Source organism: Nuphar pumila, chromosome 5, assembly GCF_984573655.1.
Source record: "Nuphar pumila chromosome 5, dmNupPumi1.hap1.1, whole genome shotgun sequence".
Taxonomy (NCBI): domain Eukaryota; kingdom Viridiplantae; phylum Streptophyta; class Magnoliopsida; order Nymphaeales; family Nymphaeaceae; genus Nuphar; species Nuphar pumila.
In genome coordinates, this window is record NC_143253.1 from 117,903,840 (window position 1) to 117,929,043 (window position 25,204).

A 25,204-nucleotide genomic window follows, 5' to 3' on the forward strand; every position below is an offset into this window, starting at 1 on the left:
CACATCCGCTATCGGGGTATCTACATGTCTCGCATGACTCGATACCGGCCTCGATAGACGAGATACGGGTTTCTCAACAGAACACCCGCTAAGAAGTTCGCTCGCTCCCGACTAAACTCTTGTCGCAAGAGGGAGAGTGGTAAATGCTCCTTGCATCCTCCACGAGGATGCCCTTAAGGCATCCGCAAAGAGCAAGAACCTGCACGTCATCTGCAACAGCCAGGCAATACCAACACGTATGCAAAAGCAAGAGGCTAGGCGCAGAGCGCGACGGCAAGGTAAAGGGCAAGGATTTGCGAAACCGCATCCTTGAGTGAAGTGGATACTCGTATAAATATATACATATATATATATATATATATATATATATATATATATATTCAATGGTCGTTTTTAGTTCAATTGAACTTAATTCAAATATCCAAGTCTTCCGTGCAATTTTCCCCTACCTTGGAGGGTTACGAGCTTGCTGACGTCTGCGGACGTACACGATTGACGGCTCGGGTCGCGGAGCGCGAGTGGGATCCGTCGTAGCTGCAAATATGCGATATTAACAAGCAAACTCTGACAAAAGCAAAAGCAAGGCAAAGACTCGACTTTTCCGATACATAGGGTTGGGGCCAACCGTCCCAATTGACTCGAAAAGAAGATGGGGCAGGATCAAAAGACTCTAGCTGCCAAAAGAGGGGTGTAGTCAAATGCGAACAGATGACTCACGCTACTAGGAATTCCTCGTTGGAGACCAACAATTGTAATGATCTGTCCCCATCACGATATAGCTTCCAAAGATTCCCCGGGCTTGTCGGCCAAGGGTATCGGCTTGCGCACAAAGGGCAGGGGGCCATCGGCCCCTGCTGGCAACAAAAAGGCAGGGGCCATCGGCCCCTGCTGGCATAACAAAAGGCAAGGGCCATCGGCCCCTGCTGGCATAATAAAAAGGCAGGGGCCGATGGCCCCTGCTGACAAACTAAAAAGGCAGGGGCCATGGGCCCCTGCTGGCACAAACAAAAGGCAGGGGCCGATGGCCCCTGCTGGCATAACAAAAGGCAAGGGCCATCGGCCCCTGCTGGCATAATAAAAAGGCAGGGGCCGATGGCCCCTGCTGGCATAATAAAAAGGCAGGGGCCGATGGCCCCTGCTGGTACAATAAAAAGGGGCAAGGAGGAGGGGCTCGGCCCCTCCCCTGCCGTAACAAAAAAAACAGGGAGGAGGGGCTCGGCCCCTCCCCTACCGAAACGGAGAGCAGGGAGGGGTGTCGTGCCCCTCCCCTGCTAAAAGGGGGCAAAGGGAGGGGGTTTGACCCCTCCCGTGGCCACACAGAGAAATGAGGGAGAGAGAGAGAAGAGACGGAGAGGGAAAAAAGGGAGAAAGAAGAAGCGATGGCGTACCAGGGGGTTTTCGGAGGAACTCGCCGAAGAGGAGCTCGCCGGAAGGAAAAGGGGGGGGGTCGCCGATGTCGGTGACCGTGGACGAGCGAGAGAGGGAAACGGAGAGACAGAGAGCGAGTGGCGGTGAGGGGGGTTTCGTAACCCTCCTCCCGCCTGCCTCGCTGTCTTTTAATGACAGCGAGGGGCGGTGGCCCGGGTCGGGTCCGGGTCGGATCCGGATCCGGCCCAAACCAATTTTTTTTTTTTTTTTGATATTACATGCAGGTACTTTGGTTAATGAGCTTGCACTCAATGTTAATAACATTAGTGAGAAAATTCAGGGTTAATTTCTGTGAGCCTGACTGGTTTAAAGATACCAGGGCATTTGTGTCCGATTGGTTTAAAGGTACCGAAGCACTTTGGGTAATAACCATAACATTGATGAGACACTTAAATTTAATTTCTATGGCCTGACTGGTTTAAAGGTACTGAGGCTTGTGTGCTTGACTGGTTTAAAGGCACCGGAGCACTCTGAGTGGGTTTAAGCAATCAATATGGAGAAAGGATTTGGATGATTTATACACCTTGGTAAAATGACTAAGGTTGAGAATTCTACTGCTATGATAGTAGAAAGAAGTTGGGGAAAATGCCCCATACTTCGGGAAAATAATTAATTGAAAAGATTAACTCACTCAGACTCGGGCTTACCTTGGAGAGGGTAGGTGGTACAAAACTCTGGGGACATGTTTATTTTTTTGAGCTAAAGTGACTCGTTGGTCCCCAGTCCTCGGAGTTGGGGGACCCGGACTACCAATATGTCCTAGGTGATAGCTCTTTGTTCTTCTGCAGAAGTTAGGGATGCATCCTGTTTTGGTTTTGGCCTTTGGGAGGTTCTCTCGGTCACTGGCCGCTCCCTTGGGATTTCAGTCACAGTTAGAATGTTCGGGTTAATGAAACAACTTGGAATAATATACCCCCGAACGTTCTCTTCTGTGATGGTTGCCTCGGCCCGTGTGTACCCGCGGGATAAGAAAAGATAAACATCAATTAGAACATGTTAGGTATCACAGTGAGAGGAGTTACTAGGGGGACATGCTTATATTCTTCCAGCATGTTCTGAGCTTGTGATAAAATGACATCCTGCAATTTGTAGATATGAGTTAATCAAATGCATATTGCGATTACCACATGTATGTTATGCATGACTGTTATTGTTGTTGTAGAATATGTTTTAATTGCTTAATGCCTTCCTTGCTTAATTGTTGTCTTTGCGTTAAATGCTTTAATTGCTGCCGCATAATCTGCTTACTTGCTTAGATTTATGTCTGCTAGTGCTGTTACATAGCCTTCTTTGTGTGAGTCTTAATAGGCTGAAAATTTACACACGACAACCACATCACATACCTGACGCATGATATACCTGCAAGAAAATTTACAGTTTTCCTACTTAGACGTGGTAGTCTAATTCCAATCAATTTACTATTTTTCAGGTAAAGACTAGGGTTTATGAGCGGCTGCTGGATGAGGCATCGGATCGAGATTTTTGGATTTATTGTTCCATGGATAGTTGAGTTCCTTTTATGTTTTTAAAACTCTGATGTCATTATTCCTTGATAGTGGAATAAAATAAACGTTTTGGCTTTCTCTCCACTGTAATGTTCCAGAATGTTTAACCCCATAATATTACTTGTTTCCGTTGTTATAAAAAAAAATCCTCTTAAATTTGGGTTAAAATTTTGGGGCGTTACAAATGGTATCAGAGCTTGGGAACAATAAATCAAAGATCACGGTCGTGCCACACCCTGCAAGCGCTCTGTGAGTATGAGTTATTTTGTTTTGTTATTTATCATAATACTTGTTCTTTTATTGTGATTCTCATATGAGCATATAGGTGAATTCACGCCTACAATTGATTAATTTTCACTTATTAGGGAATGATACATAACGCCTACAAATGATTAACTTTTAAGTTGTTGACTTATCACGCCAACAAATCATTAGTGTCAACCTACTAGGTGGATGTACCACGCCTATATAGTTTCATTGTAGATGACCGAATTATGATTGTCTGAATGGATCTATCATACTTGTATAACATGATTGATGTGTGTATTATGGATATTTGACTAAATTTCTTAGTAGATATGTGCATGTATTTCATGTCGAAATAATTGAATCTGATATAATGTAATAATTATCAATGCACATAAAATGAGGAAATGATCTGAATATCTCATATACATATACGATTGAAAACTTATCTGCATAACTCGAACTACGTATAAGTTACATATCTTGAGGTTTAATTGATTCTTGATATATACAAGATCTCATTGTATAGGACACATGTTTTGATTACGCATGCTTCGATGTTAAATTTGGAAAATGCCATGTTTCTGGTGGCAATGATATGATGCATAGGATAATATGCCTTAGTAGGATATGATTGAAAGGCCACGTGATCTGAAATTTTGAAAGTATGCGATATATGCTTAAGTTCACTAGTGAACTATGATTCATGGAGCCTTATTGGTGAAAAAGTGTGATTTCATGATTTTTAGAGTCATATGAAGTAGAATAGAAGTTTACACACCTGTCAACCTGTTAGGTTGTACAAGTATATGCCTATCCATATGCAGAACAATATCTACATGTATATTTGGGTAGTTATAATAGAGTTTGCCCTATGTATTTCCTTGCTAATTGTTGTATAACCTGAACTGTATATGTGTTCTAAATTGTGAGTAAATTGAGCCTTGGCTATAACCTTATGTACACAAACAAATGGACGTGCACTTTGTGTTTAAAATTTTTGTGCTTTTTCACAATACTCATACACCCATTACACGACATTACTCTTACTGCACATATTGGGGAGCGTACACAGAAGTATATTGGTGTTATACATGAAAGAACCCATATATTTTTCGAAATGTGTTCATATAGGGTCATTAATAATTTTTTGAAACGGCACGTCTGATTTATGCAATGCCTATTCTCTAAGTAAATCAACTACTATTATGTGCTAGTTACAAGAAAAGAAAAAGAGAGAACAAAGTGTGTTTTTAATCTTTATCGCCATTATGAACATGTATATGACATCCTGATTGTAGTGGGAAATATGTGATGCTACATATTTGTGAAACATTATGTTTTATGCTTTGGTGATAGAAGGAATTGTAACTTGATATAAAAATGGGCGTATGTGTAATTTGTTTATATATGAAATTATGCCATGTAAGCTGCTGACATTCAAATCTGGAAATGTCTGAGTTTGACTGTTTTCTGTAGGAGAGTTGTGAGACATATTAAAGAAATGTCATTTATTGAAAATGTTTGTTGCATGCAGTCAAGTTATGTGAATTGTTTTTCCTTGTCCACTGTGAAGTCAAAATGAATGATAGAGAGTTTGGGAATCTTGCCTAATTGGGCAATATGAATTGGGTACCTGATGCAGGTACTTTGGTTAATGAGCTTGCACTCAATGTTAATAACATTAGTGAGAAAATTCAGGGTTAATTTCTGTGAGCCTGACTGGTTTAAAGATACCAGGGCATTTGTGTCCGATTGGTTTAAAGGTACCGAAGCACTTTGGGTAATAACCATAACATTGATGAGACACTTAAATTTAATTTCTATGGCCTGACTGGTTTAAAGGTACTGAGGCTTGTGTGCTTGACTGGTTTAAAGGCACCGGAGCACTCTGAGTGGGTTTAAGCAATCAATATGGAGAAAGGATTTGGATGATTTATACATCTTGGTAAAATGACTAAGGTTGAGAATTCTACTGCTATGATAGTAGAAAGAAGTTGGGGAAAATGCCCCATACTTCGGGAAAATAATTAATTGAAAAGATTAACTCACTCAGACTCGGGCTTACCTTGGAGAGGGTAGGTGGTACAAAACTCTGGGGACATGTTTATTTGTTTTGAGCTAAAGTGACTCGTTGGTCCCCAGTCCTCGGAGTTGGGGGACCCGGACTACCAATATGTCCTAGGTGGTAGCTCTTTGTTCTTCTGCAGAAGTTAGGGATGCATCCTGTTTTGGTTTTGGCCTTTGGGAGGTTCTCTCGGTCACTGGCCGCTCCCTTGGGATTTCAGTCACAGTTAGAATGTTCGGGTTAATGAAACAACTTGGAATAATATACCCCCGAACGTTCTCTTCTGTGATGGTTGCCTCGGCCCGTGTGTACCCGCGGGATAAGAAAAGATAAACATCAATTAGAACATGTTAGGTATCACAGTGAGAGGAGTTACTAGGGGGACATGCTTATATTCTTCCAGCATGTTCTGAGCTTGTGATAAAATGACATCCTGCAATTTGTACATATGAGTTAATCAAATGCATATTGCGATTACCACATGTATGTTATGCATGACTGTTATTGTTGTTGTAGAATATGTTTTAATTGCTTAATGCCTTCCTTGCTTAATTGTTGTCTTTGCGTTAAATGCTTTAATTGCTGCCGCATAATCTGCTTACTTGCTTAGATTTATGTCTGCTACTGCTGTTACATAGCCTTCTTTGTGTGAGTCTTAATAGGCTGAAAATTTACACACGACAACCACATCACATACCTGACGCATGATATACCTGCAAGAAAATTTACAGTTTTCCTACTTAGACGTGGTAGTCTAATTCCAATCAATTTACTATTTTTCAGGTAAAGACTAGGGTTTATGAGCGGCTGCTGGATGAGGCATCGGATCGAGATTTTTGGATTTATTGTTCCAGGGATAGTTGAGTTCCTTTTATGTTTTTAAAACTCTGATGTCATTATTCCTTGATAGTGGAATAAAATAAACGTTTTGGCTTTCTCTCCACTGTAATGTTCCAGAATGTTTAACCCCATAATATTACTTGTTTCCGTTGTTATAAAAAAAAAATCCTCTTAAATTTGGGTTAAAATTTTGGGGCGTTACAAATGGTATCAGAGCTTGGGAACAATAAATCAAAGATCACGGTCGTGCCACACCCTGCAAGCGCTCTGTGAGTATGAGTTATTTTGTTTTGTTATTTATCATAATACTTGTTCTTTTATTGTGATTCTCATATGAGCATATAGGTGAATTCACGCCTACAATTGATTAATTTTCACTTATTAGGGAATGATACATAACGCCTACAAATGATTAACTTTTAAGTTGTTGACTTATCACGCCAACAAATCATTAGTGTCAACCTACTAGGTGGATGTACCACGCCTATATAGTTTCATTGTAGATGACCGAATTATGATTGTCTGAATGGATCTATCATACTTGTATAACATGATTGATGTGTGTATTATGGATATTTGACTAAATTTCTTAGTAGATATGTGCATGTATTTCATGTCGAAATAATTGAATCTGATATAATGTAATAATTATCAATGCACATAAAATGAGGAAATGATCTGAATATCTCATATACATATACGATTGAAAACTTATCTGCATAACTCGAACTACGTATAAGTTACATATCTTGAGGTTTAATTGATTCTTGATATATACAAGATCTCATTGTATAGGACACATGTTTTGATTACGCATGCTTCGATGTTAAATTTGGAAAATGCCATGTTTCTGGTGGCAATGATATGATGCATAGGATAATATGCCTTAGTAGGATATGATTGAAAGGCCACGTGATCTGAAATTTTGAAAGTATGCGATATATGCTTAAGTTCACTAGTGAACTATGACTCATGGAGCCTTATTGGTGAAAAAGTGTGATTTCATGATTTTTAGAGTCATATGAAGTAGAATAGAAGTTTACACACCTGTCAACCTGTTAGGTTGTACAAGTATATGCCTATCCATATGCAGAACAATATCTACATGTATATTTGGGTAGTTATAATAGAGTTTGCCCTATGTATTTCCTTGCTAATTGTTGTATAACCTGAACTGTATATGTGTTCTAAATTGTGAGTAAATTGAGCCTTGGCTATAACCTTATGTACACAAACAAATGGACGTGCACTTTGTGTTTAAAATTTTTGTGCTTTTTCACAATACTCATACACCCATTACACGACATTACTCTTACTGCACATATTGGGGAGCGTACACAGAAGTATATTGGTGTTATACATGAAAGAACCCATATATTTTTCGAAATGTGTTCATATAGGGTCATTAATAATTTTTTGAAACGGCACGTCTGATTTATGCAATGCCTATTCTCTAAGTAAATCAACTACTATTATGTGCTAGTTACAAGAAAACAAAAGAGAGAGAACAAAGTGTGTTTTTAATCTTTATCGCCATTATGAACATGTATATGACATCCTGATTGTAGTGGGAAATATGTGATGCTACATATTTGTGAAACATTATGTTTTATGCTTTGGTGATAGAAGGAATTGTAACTTGATATAAAAATGGGCGTATGTGTAATTTGTTTATATATGAAATTATGCCATGTAAGCTGCTGACATTCAAATCTGGAAATGTCTGAGTTTGACTGTTTTCTGTAGGAGAGTTGTGAGACATATTAAAGAAATGTCATTTATTGAAAATGTTTGTTGCATGCAGTCAAGTTATGTGAATTGTTTTTCCTTGTCCACTGTGAAGTCAAAATGAATGATAGAGAGTTTGGGAATCTTGCCTAATTGGGCAATATGAATTGGGTACCTGATGCAGGTACTTTGGTTAATGAGCTTGCACTCAATGTTAATAACATTAGTGAGAAAATTCAGGGTTAATTTCTGTGAGCCTGACTGGTTTAAAGATACCAGGGCATTTGTGTCCGATTGGTTTAAAGGTACCGAAGCACTTTGGGTAATAACCATAACATTGATGAGACACTTAAATTTAATTTCTATGGCCTGACTGGTTTAAAGGTACTGAGGCTTGTGTGCTTGACTGGTTTAAAGGCACCGGAGCACTCTGAGTGGGTTTAAGCAATCAATATGGAGAAAGGATTTGGATGATTTATACATCTTGGTAAAATGACTAAGGTTGAGAATTCTACTGCTATGATAGTAGAAAGAAGTTGGGGAAAATGCCCCATACTTCGGGAAAATAATTAATTGAAAAGATTAACTCACTCAGACTCGGGCTTACCTTGGAGAGGGTAGGTGGTACAAAACTCTGGGGACATGTTTATTTGTTTTGAGCTAAAGTGACTCGTTGGTCCCCAGTCCTCGGAGTTGGGGGACCCGGACTACCAATATGTCCTAGGTGGTAGCTCTTTGTTCTTCTGCAGAAGTTAGGGATGCATCCTGTTTTGGTTTTGGCCTTTGGGAGGTTCTCTCGGTCACTGGCCGCTCCCTTGGGATTTCAGTCACAGTTAGAATGTTCGGGTTAATGAAACAACTTGGAATAATATACCCCCGAACGTTCTCTTCTGTGATGGTTGCCTCGGCCCGTGTGTACCCGCGGGATAAGAAAAGATAAACATCAATTAGAACATGTTAGGTATCACAGTGAGAGGAGTTACTAGGGGGACATGCTTATATTCTTCCAGCATGTTCTGAGCTTGTGATAAAATGACATCCTGCAATTTGTACATATGAGTTAATCAAATGCATATTGCAATTACCACATGTATGTTATGCATGACTGTTATTGTTGTTGTAGAATATGTTTTAATTGCTTAATGCCTTCCTTGCTTAATTGTTGTCTTTGCGTTAAATGCTTTAATTGCTGCCGCATAATCTGCTTACTTGCTTAGATTTATGTCTGCTACTGCTGTTACATAGCCTTCTTTGTGTGAGTCTTAATAGGCTGAAAATTTACACACGACAACCACATCACATACCTGACGCATGATATACCTGCAAGAAAATTTACAGTTTTCCTACTTAGACGTGGTAGTCTAATTCCAATCAATTTACTATTTTTCAGGTAAAGACTAGGGTTTATGAGCGGCTGCTGGATGAGGCATCGGATCGAGATTTTTGGATTTATTGTTCCAGGGATAGTTGAGTTCCTTTTATGTTTTTAAAACTCTGATGTCATTATTCCTTGATAGTGGAATAAAATAAACGTTTTGGCTTTCTCTCCACTGTAATGTTCCAGAATGTTTAACCCCATAATATTACTTGTTTCCGTTGTTATAAAAAAAAAATCCTCTTAAATTTGGGTTAAAATTTTGGGGCGTTACAAAAAAGGAAAAAGAATTTACAAAAAATAAAGAAAAGAAACAAGTACCCCTATCGGGTACTTGTGAAATGACTAAAATACCCCTATCGGGTATTTTAGATAATACATATATATATATATGTATATAAACATATACATATATATGAATTACATATATTTTAACACCCAACACTCCCTCATTCCCTCTCTCCCTTGTATTATAAATATGGGGTGTTACCCCCTTGTAACTTACACTTTTGTAAAGCCCCCTTTTGAGACCCAAGATATTGAAGTTGATATATTTTTTACGTTTGTGCATTTGTATCCATGCCTTTGTGCACTTGTGAGAGTTCTCCTTTTATGCCTTTGTGCACACTTTGTGTTTCTAATATTAGTATTGTGTTTATACACAAAATCTCTTTTTATAGAGATTTTCACAATCTTATATGCTAGTTAATGGCTTAATTACTAAATAAAAATACATTAACCTAACCCTAACTAACCTATCCTAATCTAATTAGATTAAATCAAAATTAATAAAAAAAAAGAAAGCTACAAAACTCGACTATTCTAAAATTACCTATTATGAAATAATACACTAAGTATCTATCCTTAACTTAAATGATTAACATAAAATAAAACCTAATTAAACTATGATTAACCTATTGTTAAGAATCAAACCTACTATAAAAAATTCGGAATTAATAAGTGTAAAAATAAATTTTACTACTAATTATGAAATTAATACTAACCTAACCTAATTATCAATGCTAACCGATTAACCCTAATCTAATCACTAACTCGATTGCTAATGGTAATGGTCGGATCTAGCTGCAGCTAGATACGACCAGATTGTTAAACTAAAAAATTAGAATGTAATTATCTCAAAGAAAAATAAAAATTACAGATGAAAATATTTATTCTATATATGATATTCAACCGATGTACTTGAAAGATCGAAATCGGGTGCTTTAATTGGTTGAATATAAGATGCAAGCCCAAGATCGATTCTTGTGCATGAATATTTTATGCTGTAAAAAAAATGGATTTGGACTGACGAAAATAACCTAAAGACTGACTCACGACCAGACCCAAACACGACTCTTGACACACGTCTAACTAGAAGAAAAAGGTGAGAAGACTTACCTCTCGGCTTGTCCGATGAATTGGGGGAGAACACGAGTGGTTATTGGAATTTGGAAACATGCCTAGCACGTCTTGGAGGTTTGCAATTCATCCTCAAGCTGCTGTAACTTTCCGAGAGCCGAATTGTGGAGGGGGAGATCGATGTTGGAAGCAAAGAACGAGGGTTGGTTGAAGAGAGAACACTGCTGATTCCTCAGTGGTGGTAGACAACACGCCGAATCCGAGTTAGAAGCTCTCCGAAAAAGTCTGCAACACCTGCAAAATAAATGGCAGCACCTACACAAGAAAGAAGTAAACAACGTGGAGGAAAGAAAATGAAGAGGGAGAAGAGAAATAAGGAGATAAGAAAAATAAAAAGGGTGAAAGGGAGAGAGAATGCAAGGAGGAGAGAGAAGTGGAGTAGGGGGCGTTTTTTCCAATCTCCAAAAATGTTGAACCCTAGGGTTTGCAGCTATTTAAGTCCCTAAAAATATTTCCTAATTCTAAAAGCTACCTAAAAGCTAAATTAATTCTAATTAAAAGTTAATACTATTTACTAATTACAATTAGCTACCTAAATGCTTGATAAAGAGGGGGTTTTTAGAAACATTTCATGGATTGCACCTTAGATCACGTGGGTTCATGGATATTTTAGGTTTGGATCTAGTTCATGATCCAATATTTCACCTTTGGATCGGATCTGGATCCGATTCTACCTTGCAGTTCACTCCAATTACCCTGAAAATGCTCCAATTCCTTTTTTTTAGCTCGGATTTGAGTGAAATTCGAACCGTGCCTTCTTTTCACCTAAATACACAAATACATGGGTTTTTATCCTTCAAGATACATAAAAATGCATGAATGGTGTATGAAAATGATGTGCATTTCATGCATCATCACTCACTCTACTTTTCATGTTTTTTATAAGTTTCCTCTCACGCTTCTCACTCACTTTCATGTTCTTTCTCTAAATTGCCAATCATCATTTTTAGATTTTGTTAAAAATTTAATTTACACTAAAAAATTATGAAATTTAAGAATAATCACTTTTATTTTAGTTTTTATTTGCGTTTCATTTTGATTCCCACTCAATTCTTATATTACTTTTTTTATTCCTCGCTTCTCGCATCCCACTTCCTTTACATTTTAAAATGCATCGCTTCTTTTTCTCGCTTCCCGTTTCGTTTTCCGCTTCCGCTTCCTAGTCCGGCAACCTTGCTCTTGAATCTTGACACATGCACACATAGGGCTGGACAATGGGCCAGGCGGCTTGTGGCCTGGCCCGAACGTGTCGGGCTTGGGCCTAGGTTTTGGAAGAAGGCCTGACCCGAACCGGGCTTAAACCCAACCCGACAAAATCACAGGTCGGGTCGGGCCGGCCCGTGGGCTAACAGGCTACCTGCGGGCTTTATATATATATATATATATATATATATATATTCAAATCGAGTCAAGTGTGTGATTCAAAAAATGGATCCATCTTGGATCCCATCTATTCGTTTGCATTTTTATTAAATTTTCGTTAAAAGAGCCTATGAATACAAGGAAACAAATGAGAAATGGTTTGCATCCCGGACAAACCCGACCTGACCTGGTCTGAATTAAATCCATGGGCCTAACAGGCAGGCCATGGGTTTTGTATTAGACCCGGGCCCGACCCGAAGTGTGGCTAAGCCCGACCCGGTTTGTCATCGGGTCGGGCTTGACCAGGCCCGGGCCCATCAACGTCTCGGTCAAGCCCGTCCACTAAATGGGATGGGTTGGCCCGGCCTGCCCATTGTCCAACCCATGCACACACATGTATGGACACTTGGACATGCACTTCTTTCAGCCATCTCACTAAAGAGCTGTGGTTTAAATTCTTTGTAAGCAGTTCCTGTTCATATGGTCCTCTATTGTTAATCATTCCAGCAAATGATACAAGTTGATGCTAACTTGAAGATTCTTTAATTTGAACAACACTTTTGTAAGCTCTACTCGATTTCAAATGTGCTTAATTTTTTGTTTGCCTGAAAAATATTTCTTTCTTTATTTTGAAGCAAGTACGTTAGTTTCATTTTCTGTTCTTCTGTACTGTGATCTGATTCCCTTTTATAGGATGGTGATCCCCGATTGTCATGCTTTGGCCTTATGAAGAATAGCCGGGATGGAAAAAGCTATAGCACAAATCTTGCCTATACACCTCCAGAGTTCCTTAAAACTGGTAACGTTTTTTTTAATTAATGTTTCATTCTTTTCTCTTGAGAATGTATATGTCACTCTTTATGAATTTAATCTTTATTTTCTATATGGGGGCATTATGGTTTTACCCATGTTGAAAAAAATTACTGCCTTGATACACAATAAAATCCTATGCATAGAGTGTTGCGCTTAAAGAAATCCATGTATGGTTTGAAGCAAGCATCAAGAGTGTGGTTCCAGAGCTTTTGTCATGTGGTAAGATCTTCCAAATTTATTTGCAAGTGGCATTGATTGTTCACTTTTCATTCCACATGATGCTCATGGAATCACGACCTTACCATATGTCGGTGACATTGGTCTCATCAAGAGTAATGAGACATCATGTCAAAAGGTTCTATGAAAAATTTCAAATGAAGGACTTAGGGTTGCTGCACATTTTTTCTTTTGGACATTGAAGTCGACATGTCGAATAATTGATTGACTCTCATTCTGCAAAATATGTTCTTGACTTGCTGAAACACACAAGTATGATTCGTTACAAACCAATGAGAACTCTTAGGGCATACAACACACGTTTGAGATATGGCAAAGCAGAGTTCTTTCTCAGACCAAAGGAGTATAATGTTATGGAAGTCTTCAAATATCACCAACAAAGTCCTAGTTGATACAAATGTGGACAATCACTAAGAAGGGAACCCACTATGGAGTTCACTCACAAACCCACAAAGGGGCACATTCACAAAACCCACACAAGGGTGCACAAGAGCATAACATAATAATATTTTATTATGGTGCATATGCAAGTAGCATTACATAGAGAGAGGGGGTTCATCCCTATTTATATACAACAAGGGAGCTCCATAGAGCTATTGGAGCTGGTCCAACAACTCTATTGACTAGTCAACTTTATGTTGACTAGTTCAAAAAGAGCCAAAAAAAAGAAAAAGAAAGTAGTTATAACAATAAATAGTAATACATATATCCATGTATGTAATACATATATCCATGTATGTAATACATATATCCATATATGTAATACATATATCCATATATGTAATATATATATATATATATATATATATATATATATATATATATATACAAAATATGTAGAGATATATACAATTTAACACTCTCCTCAAGTTTGCTTAAGAAAAAGTGAAATCTAAGAGCAACGAGAGGTTTCGTGAAGAAATCCGCCAACTAGTACTCTGATGTAACATAAGACAAATCGATAGTGCCATGTAGATACTTATCTCGTACATAGTGATCGTCTATCTCAATATTTTTGATGCGCTCATGAAAGGCCAGGTTGTTGGCAATGTGAATGAAACTTTTGTTGTCACAACACATTCGTGAGACTCTTTTTATTTGAACTCTCATATCGTCCAACAATCTTCTATGCTAGACCACTTCCATAGTTGTTGTAACCATGACTCAGTATTCATCTTCAATCGAAGAGAGAGAGAGAGAGCCCTGCTGCTTCTTGTATTATCATGAAATCAATGATTCACCTAAAAAGACATGAAAATCCATGGTTGACTGTCTGTTATTCGGATCACCTCCTCAGTCAGCAGCAATATAAGCAATTAAATCTAATGTGGAAGCAGACAAGAAAATGCCTAGATAAATAAAAGTCTTAATACATCTAATAATACACAAAACAACTCCTATGTGAATAGAAGTAGGAGCATGCTGAAATTGACTGTGTGAACATGTTAAAAAATTTAGACTGAGACAATAGATAACATCTAGGAGAATAACTGGCTGTGTGAACAACATAGTTCATTCATACACCTATAACTTCTCATTTTGAGGTTGTGAAGAGGATTTCAAGATGCACCAAAGGTGCAACCATAGAATGTCTTATCTAGAAAGGATGCATTCATGTAGTTCTTGCAATCCAAGTATGACATTAGTGGAATATTTAGATGCCTATTGGACAGAAGATTCAAAGTCTAGAGATTGTGTCCAACTATTTTGTATTCTTGGGATCATTCTTAGTTTCTTAGAGCAGTTAAAAAAAACTGTGGCAAGAACTAGTACGAAAGCTTAGTATGGATCTATGGCTTCCATGATTGTTGATATTATTTGGATTAGAAGCTTTGTCTCCTCCTTACATTAAAACATAAGAGGATTTGTGCTATATAGTAACAATGGAAATGCTATTTCTATGTCATCGAATCTTGTGCAATTCAAAACTTATGTCACATGGGAACGGGTATGGAGGGTACAACACGAAAATTTCAAAAACTGATGATACATGGTCACAACTATATATATATATATATATATATATATAAAGAGAGAGAGAATTTGGGTATGGTTTAGGTGTGGCTCTCCATTAGGATCCATATTAGAAATTTGAAAACAAAAGCCCTGAATAGATTTTTTTTTTAAATGGTAAGGGGTTGAAGGTAATTTTTGAAAAGAAGAGGAGGAATTTGAAATTTCTTTTAAAAAAAAGGAGGGTGGGGGAACAAAAGGGGGATTTCGTCCCCTCTCTCTCTCTTTGGCAGATGTGGAGAAGAAGAACAAGAAGAGGAGCAGGTTGAGGAAGAAGATATGATACTCTCTCCCTCTCTCTCTCTCTCTCTCTCCCCCGTCTACTTCTTTTTCTTTCTCCTCTTCCTCTTTCTTCATCTCCTTCCTTATCCGCCTCCTTCTTCTTCTTCTTCTTCTCTTTCCTCTTCTTCTTCCTCCTTTTTCTTCGTTTTCTTCTTCCTCCCTGCCCTTCGACCCCAGGTCAAAAGTCAAAAAAAAAGAAATGTTATTTGCGTCGGGTCAAGGTTGGACCCGATCCAATCCGGACCAGCACGTACCCGTGCTGTGTCCGGTACCCGTATCTGTGCTGTGTCTGGTACCCGTATCCGTGCTGTGTCCGGTATGGCTGCTTGTTAGACGTATCTATGTGACATACCTCAAAACAAAACATATTGAGATTGATATTCATTCCAAGTCCATGCAAAAAAAGATTGAAGATCAAGAATTTGAACCACGATTTGTTGGCACTCAATTTTGGTGGTGGATATCATGACTAAACCCCTGCATTATGCACATCATTGTATGATAAAAGACACTCTCGATGGTCATGGTCATGGTCATAGACCATGTTCAGTTTGAACAGGGCTGTGAGAGATGATATGCAGGGGTATTGTTGTAATTGTTCACATCAAGGGTAATCTGGTTGTTGTATTCTGATGCAAAGGCACATATGTAAATTTGTAATTACTTGTAGTTTACATTATGTTGATGTAGATTTACATAATGGTACAATTATATTAGAGACAAACCCAAGGGATATTTATATAGTTTGACCCATTATGAGAGGTAATTAATAGAATCTCATGGGTTGGCCATCCTAATTCACTTTGTGAAGTCACTTCTTCAATAGGTCAGTGTTCCTCTTCTCTCTTCATCTCCATTCTTTGCTTTTCATATTCTGTGAAACCTTTTCATCTAATAGAGATTTCTTTCTTTTATTGATCTTCTTGGAAGAAAAGTGAATTTATTAAATGCGCTACCAAATGCAAGTATAAATTGTATTGTCAACAGTGCTTATTTATTTATTTATTTTTTCTTTTCAGAATAAGTGATAACCCAGTCCTATTTTAGTTAGCTGGTTCATTTTTTCCAATTTCTTGTGGGTTTAGATTTCAATTTCTGCTGAATGAACAATATTTTTCAATTCTATTTATATTGCATTGAGTTATTTAACTGTCCCTCTTGAAAACTTAACCAGAAGTTCTGTATATGTGTTATCAACTTGCAGAAGCCTTGCCAATTTTGTTGTGTTAATTTGTAACTAGAATTGTTTTCATACAGGAAGAGTTACTGAAGAAAGTGTAATATTCAGTTTTGGTACCATACTCCTGGATCTTCTCAGTGGGAAACACATCCCTCCAAGCCATGTGAGTCATTCACAGTTCACATTTCTCATAGTTCTTTTTGCCTCTTGATGGGGTGGAAATTTTTTGTTAAAATTTGCTATGGTGATTGGGAGTTCTGTGTTTTATGCTTTATAGTTTTATTCTGTCATAAGTATCCCTGTGACTCGTTATTGACTGGTCCATGTTATTCTCCGTTTGTTTATATGTGAGGTAGGTTGTATGTTGATGAAAATGAATGATGATTTATTTATTGCTATGACATTTACTATTTTGTGCTGTCTTAGTTGTCCCTATATCCAAGTATTGAGCTCCAAAAAATTAGTTGTTCTGTTTACATGAGATGCATTGTGTTCGAGAGAAACTTATATCATGCATAACCATCCAGAAAAATGGATTATAGACTGGCAAACAGGCGTATTTGTTGCCATAAATCTCTATTTGGGGAAAAATTGTCAATATTTTTGTTGTAGTATTTTCCCTGATTGAACATATACCAAACTTCCTTTAAAGTGACGAGGCTAAGCTGGACAGCTTGTAATATATATATATATATATATATATATATATATATATATATATATATATATATATATATATATATATATATATATATATATATATATATATATAAATTTCATGAACTTTCTATGGAGTATGGACTATGGATGCCTTGATGGCAGCATTATAATGCTCTTCATCTCTTTGTAAATACATTTCTACTTCCTCTGTGATCTATAAAGCAGAACTTGTATGACAACACAATGGTGCATTTCATGTGTTCGAAATTATTGCAGCTGAAAATTGAGAATTAGAAATTGTTAAACCTGATTAGAATTTCATCACAATTGCAGAATAAATTCCATTACTTTATGTCATCTGAAATTTAGTTTACACAAAAATGGGGAAATGAACTGCTCAATATGTAACGCCCCAAAAATCCAGGACTTGTAACTTTTAGAATAGTTTAGAAAGGTTTGAAATCATACGATTATCAGAGTTTAAATAGTACTTCAGCGGAAAATGATATTTTTAAAACCACAATTCAATGGACCTTGAGCGCATTACAACATAAACTTTCCTTTGTCGAATCCCGCACAACTATTGAAATCAAATGGTTTTGAAATGCAGTTTCAATAATTGAGAATTTGTTCATGGGATTTTGCAACTCATTATATTTGTTGAAACTAAAAAGAAGTTTACTAAAACAGTTTTAGTAACTCAAGGTTTAATTAAAATAGAATTTTTGAAATACACTTCATACCAAATTTACCAACATGTCATCATGAGCGAAACGTCAAGGAAAGAGCTCTATCTTGATCTCATCGCGCCATCGTGTCATCACAGAGTGTATCACCTATACATCACCTGGCCATAAAATGGGTCAGTTTCACTAAAAACTGGTAGGTGCACATACAGGACGATATAGAACATAGTTAAGCAAAATAATTTAATATGTCAAGTAGACAGACAATTATATAGCAATTTAATTTCAACAGATTCATAGAGCAACTATCATGAGCAAAATGCTAAAACTATTACAAGCATTTCACTGGCACAAGTAGGCTAATTATTATAAGCAAAACACTGCATAAGCAAGCAAAATACGATGCTACATCAACCACACACACAATTCCATAAGTATTGAAACCCGTTGCATGCTATAGCTTTCATACGTGCATAACTCAACAAATTGTGTGATCGGATTTAAATTATGTTTTGCTATTAACTGGCCAAGTGGGTACGCACAAAACACGACTCTAGAAACAACCTAGACTGATCCGAGGGTTTATTATGCTATGTATTTTAAGATAACCCGGATAGCTGACTGAGTCTGCACCTAAGGGGACGGTCAGTGACCAAGAGAGAAATCCCCAAAGCAGCATAAACAATGGATGCATCCCGAACATGGAGAGCTACCACCTAGGATAATTATGGTAGTCCCTTTCCCTAACTCCGATGACTGGAGAAGCCGAGTCTTTTGCTCGTAACGGCCATTAATGGCCTGTCCATCAAAGTTTTTGTACCTTCTCGTCCTCTCTCCTGATAGGAGTCAGCGGTTCGAATGAGTACATCAGGGGTAGTTAACTGAAGACCCATTCTACATACTCTGGTCTTTCGACCCAACTCGAGTATCTTGCCGGTGAAGGCGGAAATCATCACTTATTTAGGTGATCTCAGCATTTTGTTATTTGCACTCGTCAAGGTTGCCACAACCTACTTATCCAATCATCGCAACGTAAGAAGACGTACTTGTCAAAAAGTACGGACGTACTTGTCAAAAGTACGACTACGAAAAAAGGGATATGGTTTCACCAAAGAAACCCCAACAGATATTATCTGCATAAGAAGTAACACAACACAATTTGAAAAGATAAGTCTTGAATTCATTTCAACAATATTTTGCATAGTTCATGATATAAGGTCGTCTTGAATCTCTCGTCTGATCAACAAAGTACTTAACATGTCGTGCATGTCTAAAAGTACGCAACACTGAAAAAGGGAGGTGCGTAGGCTTCTCAAAAGGAACACCCAACACAACTTCATAACGATTAAAAGAATATAAGAGTGCTCATTTGGCACGATTCATCCTTAAAAGCTACAATGCCACATTAAGTCATTCACACAAGGCACAACACTATCAATCTTGCATCCAAAATTTATCTTAATATCGACATGATTCGCACGACACGCGACACTAAGTTTAATAAATGAAGAATGGGTCCTTCAACAGAACCTCACTCGATCATAGGCTCCTGCCCCCAATCAGGGTTATTCAAATTGAGCCGCAACTTGAATCAGGGTTATAAAACATTTCTCCCAAGTGTGGACTTGGGAGGGCCCAATAAAACTTAACTTTGCAAAAGCTGTGCAATTTGAAGAGCACTGGGTTGGTAGAAGGAAACTCACTTTAAAAGAACTATAGCACACAAGCGCAACTTCTAGTGTTTTGAAAACAACTGAAATCCGGTTAGGCACAAGACTACATTTATGTAAGTACATATTTACCATAAGTGTGAGCATATGCAGATTATAACATGACAACAAGCAACTCTCGACTTGCAATGCTGCACATCGAGCGAAAAACACATAAGTAACACACGAGGTACCAAAACCATACCTTGACCACTTAGATAGGCAAACACATAAGGTCATAAGTAATACACGAGACACGAAGTCGTACCTCACTCAAAGGAAACGTGCAGGCAAAAATGTATGCAAGCAAACAAGGGCATATGTATTTCAAGAAATACGAAACCACACCTCAACTCATAAGCAATTAAGGGCATAAGTATTGCAAAAAGTACGAAACCACCTTCAACCACATAAGCAAATACACAAATTAATACTCAAAGAGTAAAATCATACCTCGACTCATAAATATGCAGACAAGAAAATATGCAATGCAGAAGCAATATAAATATAAGTACATCTAGCATGGACATCTTAATTATTTCGACTTAATTAGGTTAATCAATTGCCCCTTGTGCGACTTTACCCTACCTTAGGGAGTTGTGAGGTGGTGATCGTCTCCGAGCGTGGGTGATGACGACCTAGGATGTGGGGGCAAGCGTGAGGTGTTGCACAAGCTGTGAAAAAGAATAGTTAGCATTTTATAAAAGAAACGAGAGGGGCAAGGCTCCAGCCCCTGCTGGAACAACCAAGGGGCGTAGAGAGATAGGGCTCCCTGACGAACAAGCCATCGCAGGACAGGAGTTGTGCCCTCCTGTAGAAAGGAAAGGTAGAGGCAGAACTGGGGTAAGCCCCCTGCTGGAGAACTGCCACAAAGGCAGGGAAACCCAAACAGAGGCAGGGACATCGCCCCCTGCAGGAAGAATGATCTGAGGCAGGAGGGTGCTACCCTACGGCAAAACCCCCCAAAGGAGGCGGAGTAGCGAATGGCAGGGGCTACGGCCCCTGCCCGCTAAAACAACAAACGGCAGGGGCCTCGGCCCCTGCCTGACGAAAGCAATGAATGGCAAGGGCCTTGGCCCCTGCCTGACAAACACCCAATGGCAAGGGCCTCGGCCCTTGCCTGACAAAACAACCAACGGCAGGGCCTCCTGCTGACAAGACAAGAAGGACAGGGGGAACAGAGCCCCTTGTTGACACCACAAACGGCAGGGGGCTCTGCCCCCCTGCCGGCAAGGAAAGAGGGACAGGGGGAACAGAGCCCCCTATCGACACCACGAACAGCAGGGGGCTCTGCCCCCCTGAGAGCCCCCTGCCGGCAAGGAAAGAGGGACAAGGGGAACGAAGCCCCCTGTTGACACCACGAACAACAGGGGTCTCTACCCCCCTACCGGCAAAGAAAGAGGGACAGGGGGAACAAAGCCCCCTGTCGGCAAGGAAAGAGGGACAGGGGGAACGGAGCCCCCTATCGACACAATAAACAACAATGGGGGGCAGGGTTTACCTGAGGAGAAGAAAGGCGGGTGGCGTCCGTCAGCGCGGTAGCCGGAGGTCGCTGCTCGCAGCAAAGAGGAGGGAGAAGAAGGTGGTGGTCGGCGGGCTGCCTCGACAGAGAGGAGCTCGCCGGTGTCGGCATCGGCGTCTGCAACGAGAGAGAGATGGAGTCAGGGAGAGAAGAGAGATGGAGGTGGCGTCGCGGTTGTTGCCCGTAGGGAACGAGAAGGGGGGGGGGCAGTGCATCGATCCTCCTCCCGCAACACTCTTAAAGAGCTCAGGGAGGGGCGAGATCCGGGGAAACCCTCAAGGGGTTTCCTTATCCTACCTAAAGGGTGGAGCGGCGCGGGTGAGGAGCGGCGCACAGGGGAGGGCTTTGCCCTCACCCTGCGTCGGGTTTTAAAACCCTAACGAGGGCAGGCCTGGGTCGGGTCCCGACCTGACCCGGGTCCAGTAATTTTTTTTACGTGGATTTTACACAATGTCCGATCAAAAGCTACAAATAAGGGTAGCTCAATAACTTTCATTGGCAGTTTAGATAACTGCTATGGCATCCATTTTATCCAGTCACCAATAGTGTTGGGTATATTTGAATGATCCAATTACTCATGATCAATGTTGTGAAAAGCGTTGAGGCATAGCGTAGCGCTCCACCAAAAACTAAAGCGAGGCATAAAGCGTAAACCTCAAAATTCTTTTTTATCTTAAAAAAACATTTAAAAATATCTACAAATACAAACAAATAAAAGAACCTCGAGGAGCTGCCTTCTAAAAAAAAACTGCATCCAAAAAGGTTTTAGTTAAGCAAGCTGCGTTATTAATCTTTGATACATTTCACCAAACTTTGATGAGTCTACTAAGCTAAAGAAGAACCTCGAGGAGCTGTCTTCTAAAAAAATCTGCAAACAATGAGCTCATATATAGTCATCACACAAATTTCCATTATATCCTAACATGGTTTAACATAAAAATTAATGAAGAGAGATAATTTCCAATACAAAGTAAACATATTAAACATTCTTTAATCCAGTCCTGCTAGCATTTTCTTCTAGTGCCTTAATTGTATCATAAAAGAAATCAACCCGTTTTTCAAGTATTCATACCACAATCACCAACTTGAAATGCAAAAACGGGAAACAGTCCATGAATCAAAAGCGGAAGAGATGGATCTAAATTTCGGGAAGACTAAAGAAGCAAAAAGCAAGCAGACTATGTCACAGGGACTCGGATAACTAGGTGCCGCATCCGCGTCGATGCGATGCGACATGGGTGTGGCACCTAGTGCGGTCAACCTGACCCTGGGTGCGGTCAACGCACTCAGGGTCATTTATGTCCAACATTTGAACTATATATATATATAAATTTTTTATATTTTTGCCGCACCCCTGCACCCAAGTTTTTTGAAAGTGCCGCACCCGCACCCGTACCCGTACCCATGTGACATAGCAAGCAGAAGATGACATCAAAACTCATTTGGAAAGAAAAATAGTAAAAGGTCAGAGGAGGAGGAGAAAAAAATAACAGGAAAAAAAAAGAAAAGGGAAGAATAAGGAAATAAATATAAGAAAAGAAGAAGAAGAAAACAAAGAAGGTGGAAGGCGAGAGGTCAGAGGAGAAGAAAAAAAAACAAAAAAATAAAGAAAAAGAAGAAAAAAAAGGAAAAAGATGAAAATGAGAGAGAAGAAGACAATGAAGAAAATAAGAAGAAAAGAAGAAAATAAGAATAGAAGGAAGAAGAGAGGAAAAGAAGGAAAAAAAGATTAAAAAAAAAATACTGCGACCCGAGAGAGAGAGAGAAGGGTCGACGTACCTGGTTGGGATCGTGCCTTCTCGTCGCTGTAGCCGAGACCCGAGAGAGAGAACAAAGAGAGAGATGAGAGAGAGAGAGAGAGAGAGGGAGAAGGGTCGGCGTACCTGGTTGAGGTCATACCTTCTTCTTTTCCTCGCTACAGCCAAGACCCGAGAGAGAGAGAGAGAGAGAGAGAGAGAGAGAGAGAGAGAGAGAGAGAGAGAGAGAGAGAATTTGTCCCGAGGCGTACACCTCATAGCGTATGACGCGTACGCCTTGGGGCAATAACGCTTTTTTTTTTAATATCTCAAGGCAAAAGGCCCCTCGCCTTGAGGCGAGGCACGCCTTTTGCACCTTGAGGTGCGTTTTTAACAATACATGATACTATATGTTTTCCTATGAATCTCAATAAAATCTTAGCGTTATATGAACAAATTTGTTATGTTTTCTTTTATGACAATACAAGAAAATCATACAAAGGAAATGCAAAAGTAGACTTTGTTATTTTTTACCAGAAGATGTAAAAGAATTGTAGAAAAGTTTTTTAAATATATAAAAAATAAAGGGTAAGACATCATATTTAAGCTATGTCACATAGGTGTGGGTGTGGATGCGTGTGCGGATGCGGCACTTTAAAACAACTTGGGTGCGGGGATGCAGGAAGGCTATATATATATAATATAGATAAAACTAGATTTGATAAAACTTCACACTCGACTTGTAGATTTAGGGTTAACTGAACCTACTTTTTGGACATAAATGGACCTCAGTGTGGTTGACTTCACTTGACACAAAGGAAGTTGTGTCCAAGTGTCGCACCTGCATGGGTGCAGTTGCAATGCAGGTGCGGTGCCCTGTTAGAAGAGTTTACGTTACATAGTATTTAAGTCATAGAAAATGAAGAAAAAATGTACTGAAATGGTGGTTATATTTTAGGATATATCAAAAATATATTTTTTCATTGAAAGCATTTTTATATTGTTTGAGAAAAGTGTCATGATATCTCGAAATATTGGCAATATCTATGGCAATTATTCTATCAAGCCATGTGCCTAGCTTCCTTTTAAGAAAGACCTATAAAACTCTTCATGAACCTTTAATAAGCAAGAGTAACAGAGATATGAAGAATAAGAAGAATGATAGGAAGGAGATATCCCGACAATCGTGGGAATGACAAAGCTTTGATCTATGGTGGTGTCCCCTCTTGTTGTATTTATAATAATCTTGCACATAACCCTAATCAATGTTTCCAGCATCACGACTCTATTCTTCATTATTTACAACAAATGACATTACCATAGGATGCCCACATTTTATTATATAGGATTATTGTTGATAAAAATTTTGAGGGGGAAGAATAACCTACTTGGATTTGCAAAATCCTTTTGAAAGCCTTTTAGAAGATGTGGGGGACGCTCGTTTCAAGCCCTGACCATCCTTTTTCCAAGAAAAAGGTAAAGGAAAGACAAGTCTTTCGATTTTCGTAGTTCGATGCTCACCGCGATGGATTTAGATATGCAAAAGAAGATCAAAACGTGTATGAGTATCAATAAACAAATTAAATAAAATCAAAAGAAATGGGCAGATTGACCTAGAAAATACATTTTTCAGACTTTTGGGGTCTGTTTGGTTCTCTAAGGCTCCTTTTCGGTTCGGCAGCAACTCTGCGTAGGTTTGAGGATTCTTGCAATGGCTTCAACAGCACTTCCGCGTAGGTACGACAGTTTAGAGCTCAAACCAAGAGTGAGTTAGAGTGCAAGCAGGGCTTGGATAGGCGTTCTCTAGGGTCAGCACTCATACAAGATTTCTAGATGTTCCAGGATCTTTGGGGGCTACCCCTATGTATAAGAATTCTATATGGGATATGGATCTAGGGTTTTCTAGACTTTAATCCAACCCTAATGGATTTTTTCTTATCCTCACGAGGATAAGACTCATCCAGGAAGAATCCCACACAAAATGCACATGAGTCTGAGTCCAATTGGGACATACCTCCTTGGAGGCTTATGCACATGCTCAAAGGGACCAGACGACAGATCAGAGTGTCATCCCAGGTTGGACCGCACAATGGCGTATCGTCCCAGGGTAGGACGGCCCAGGCAGGATGGTTTGGTCAACGAATGACAGACACTCTGTCGTCCTGCTAGTGGATGCCCGCAGGGTCTGCCATCCAGCTAGTGGATGGTAGAAATGGTGTGCCATGTGGCTAGTCCAACCAGTGGATGGTAGACATGGTCTGTCATCCATGACAGTCATGGTCTGCCATCGGCCAGTGGATGGCAGACAAGGTTTGTCGTTTGACTAGTAGATGGAAAATATGGTCTACTATCCGGCCAGTGGATTCTGTTCGTCTGGCCACCGTCAAGCCGCAGG

General features: G+C 39.2%; 1 protein-coding gene across 1 annotated transcript in view; it reads left to right on the forward strand.

Moving 5' to 3' along the window:
- LOC149838320 (serine/threonine-protein kinase BSK1-like) overlaps window positions 1–25,204 on the forward strand; it is a 122,631-nt gene that overhangs the window by 91,581 nt on the left and 5,846 nt on the right. Inside the window, exons 4-5 of the mRNA XM_090006515.1 lie at window positions 12,665–12,770; window positions 16,574–16,659. Of these exons, the coding sequence (XP_089862641.1) occupies window positions 12,665–12,770; window positions 16,574–16,659 (192 nt within the window). The remainder of the gene's footprint in view (window positions 1–12,664; window positions 12,771–16,573; window positions 16,660–25,204) is intronic.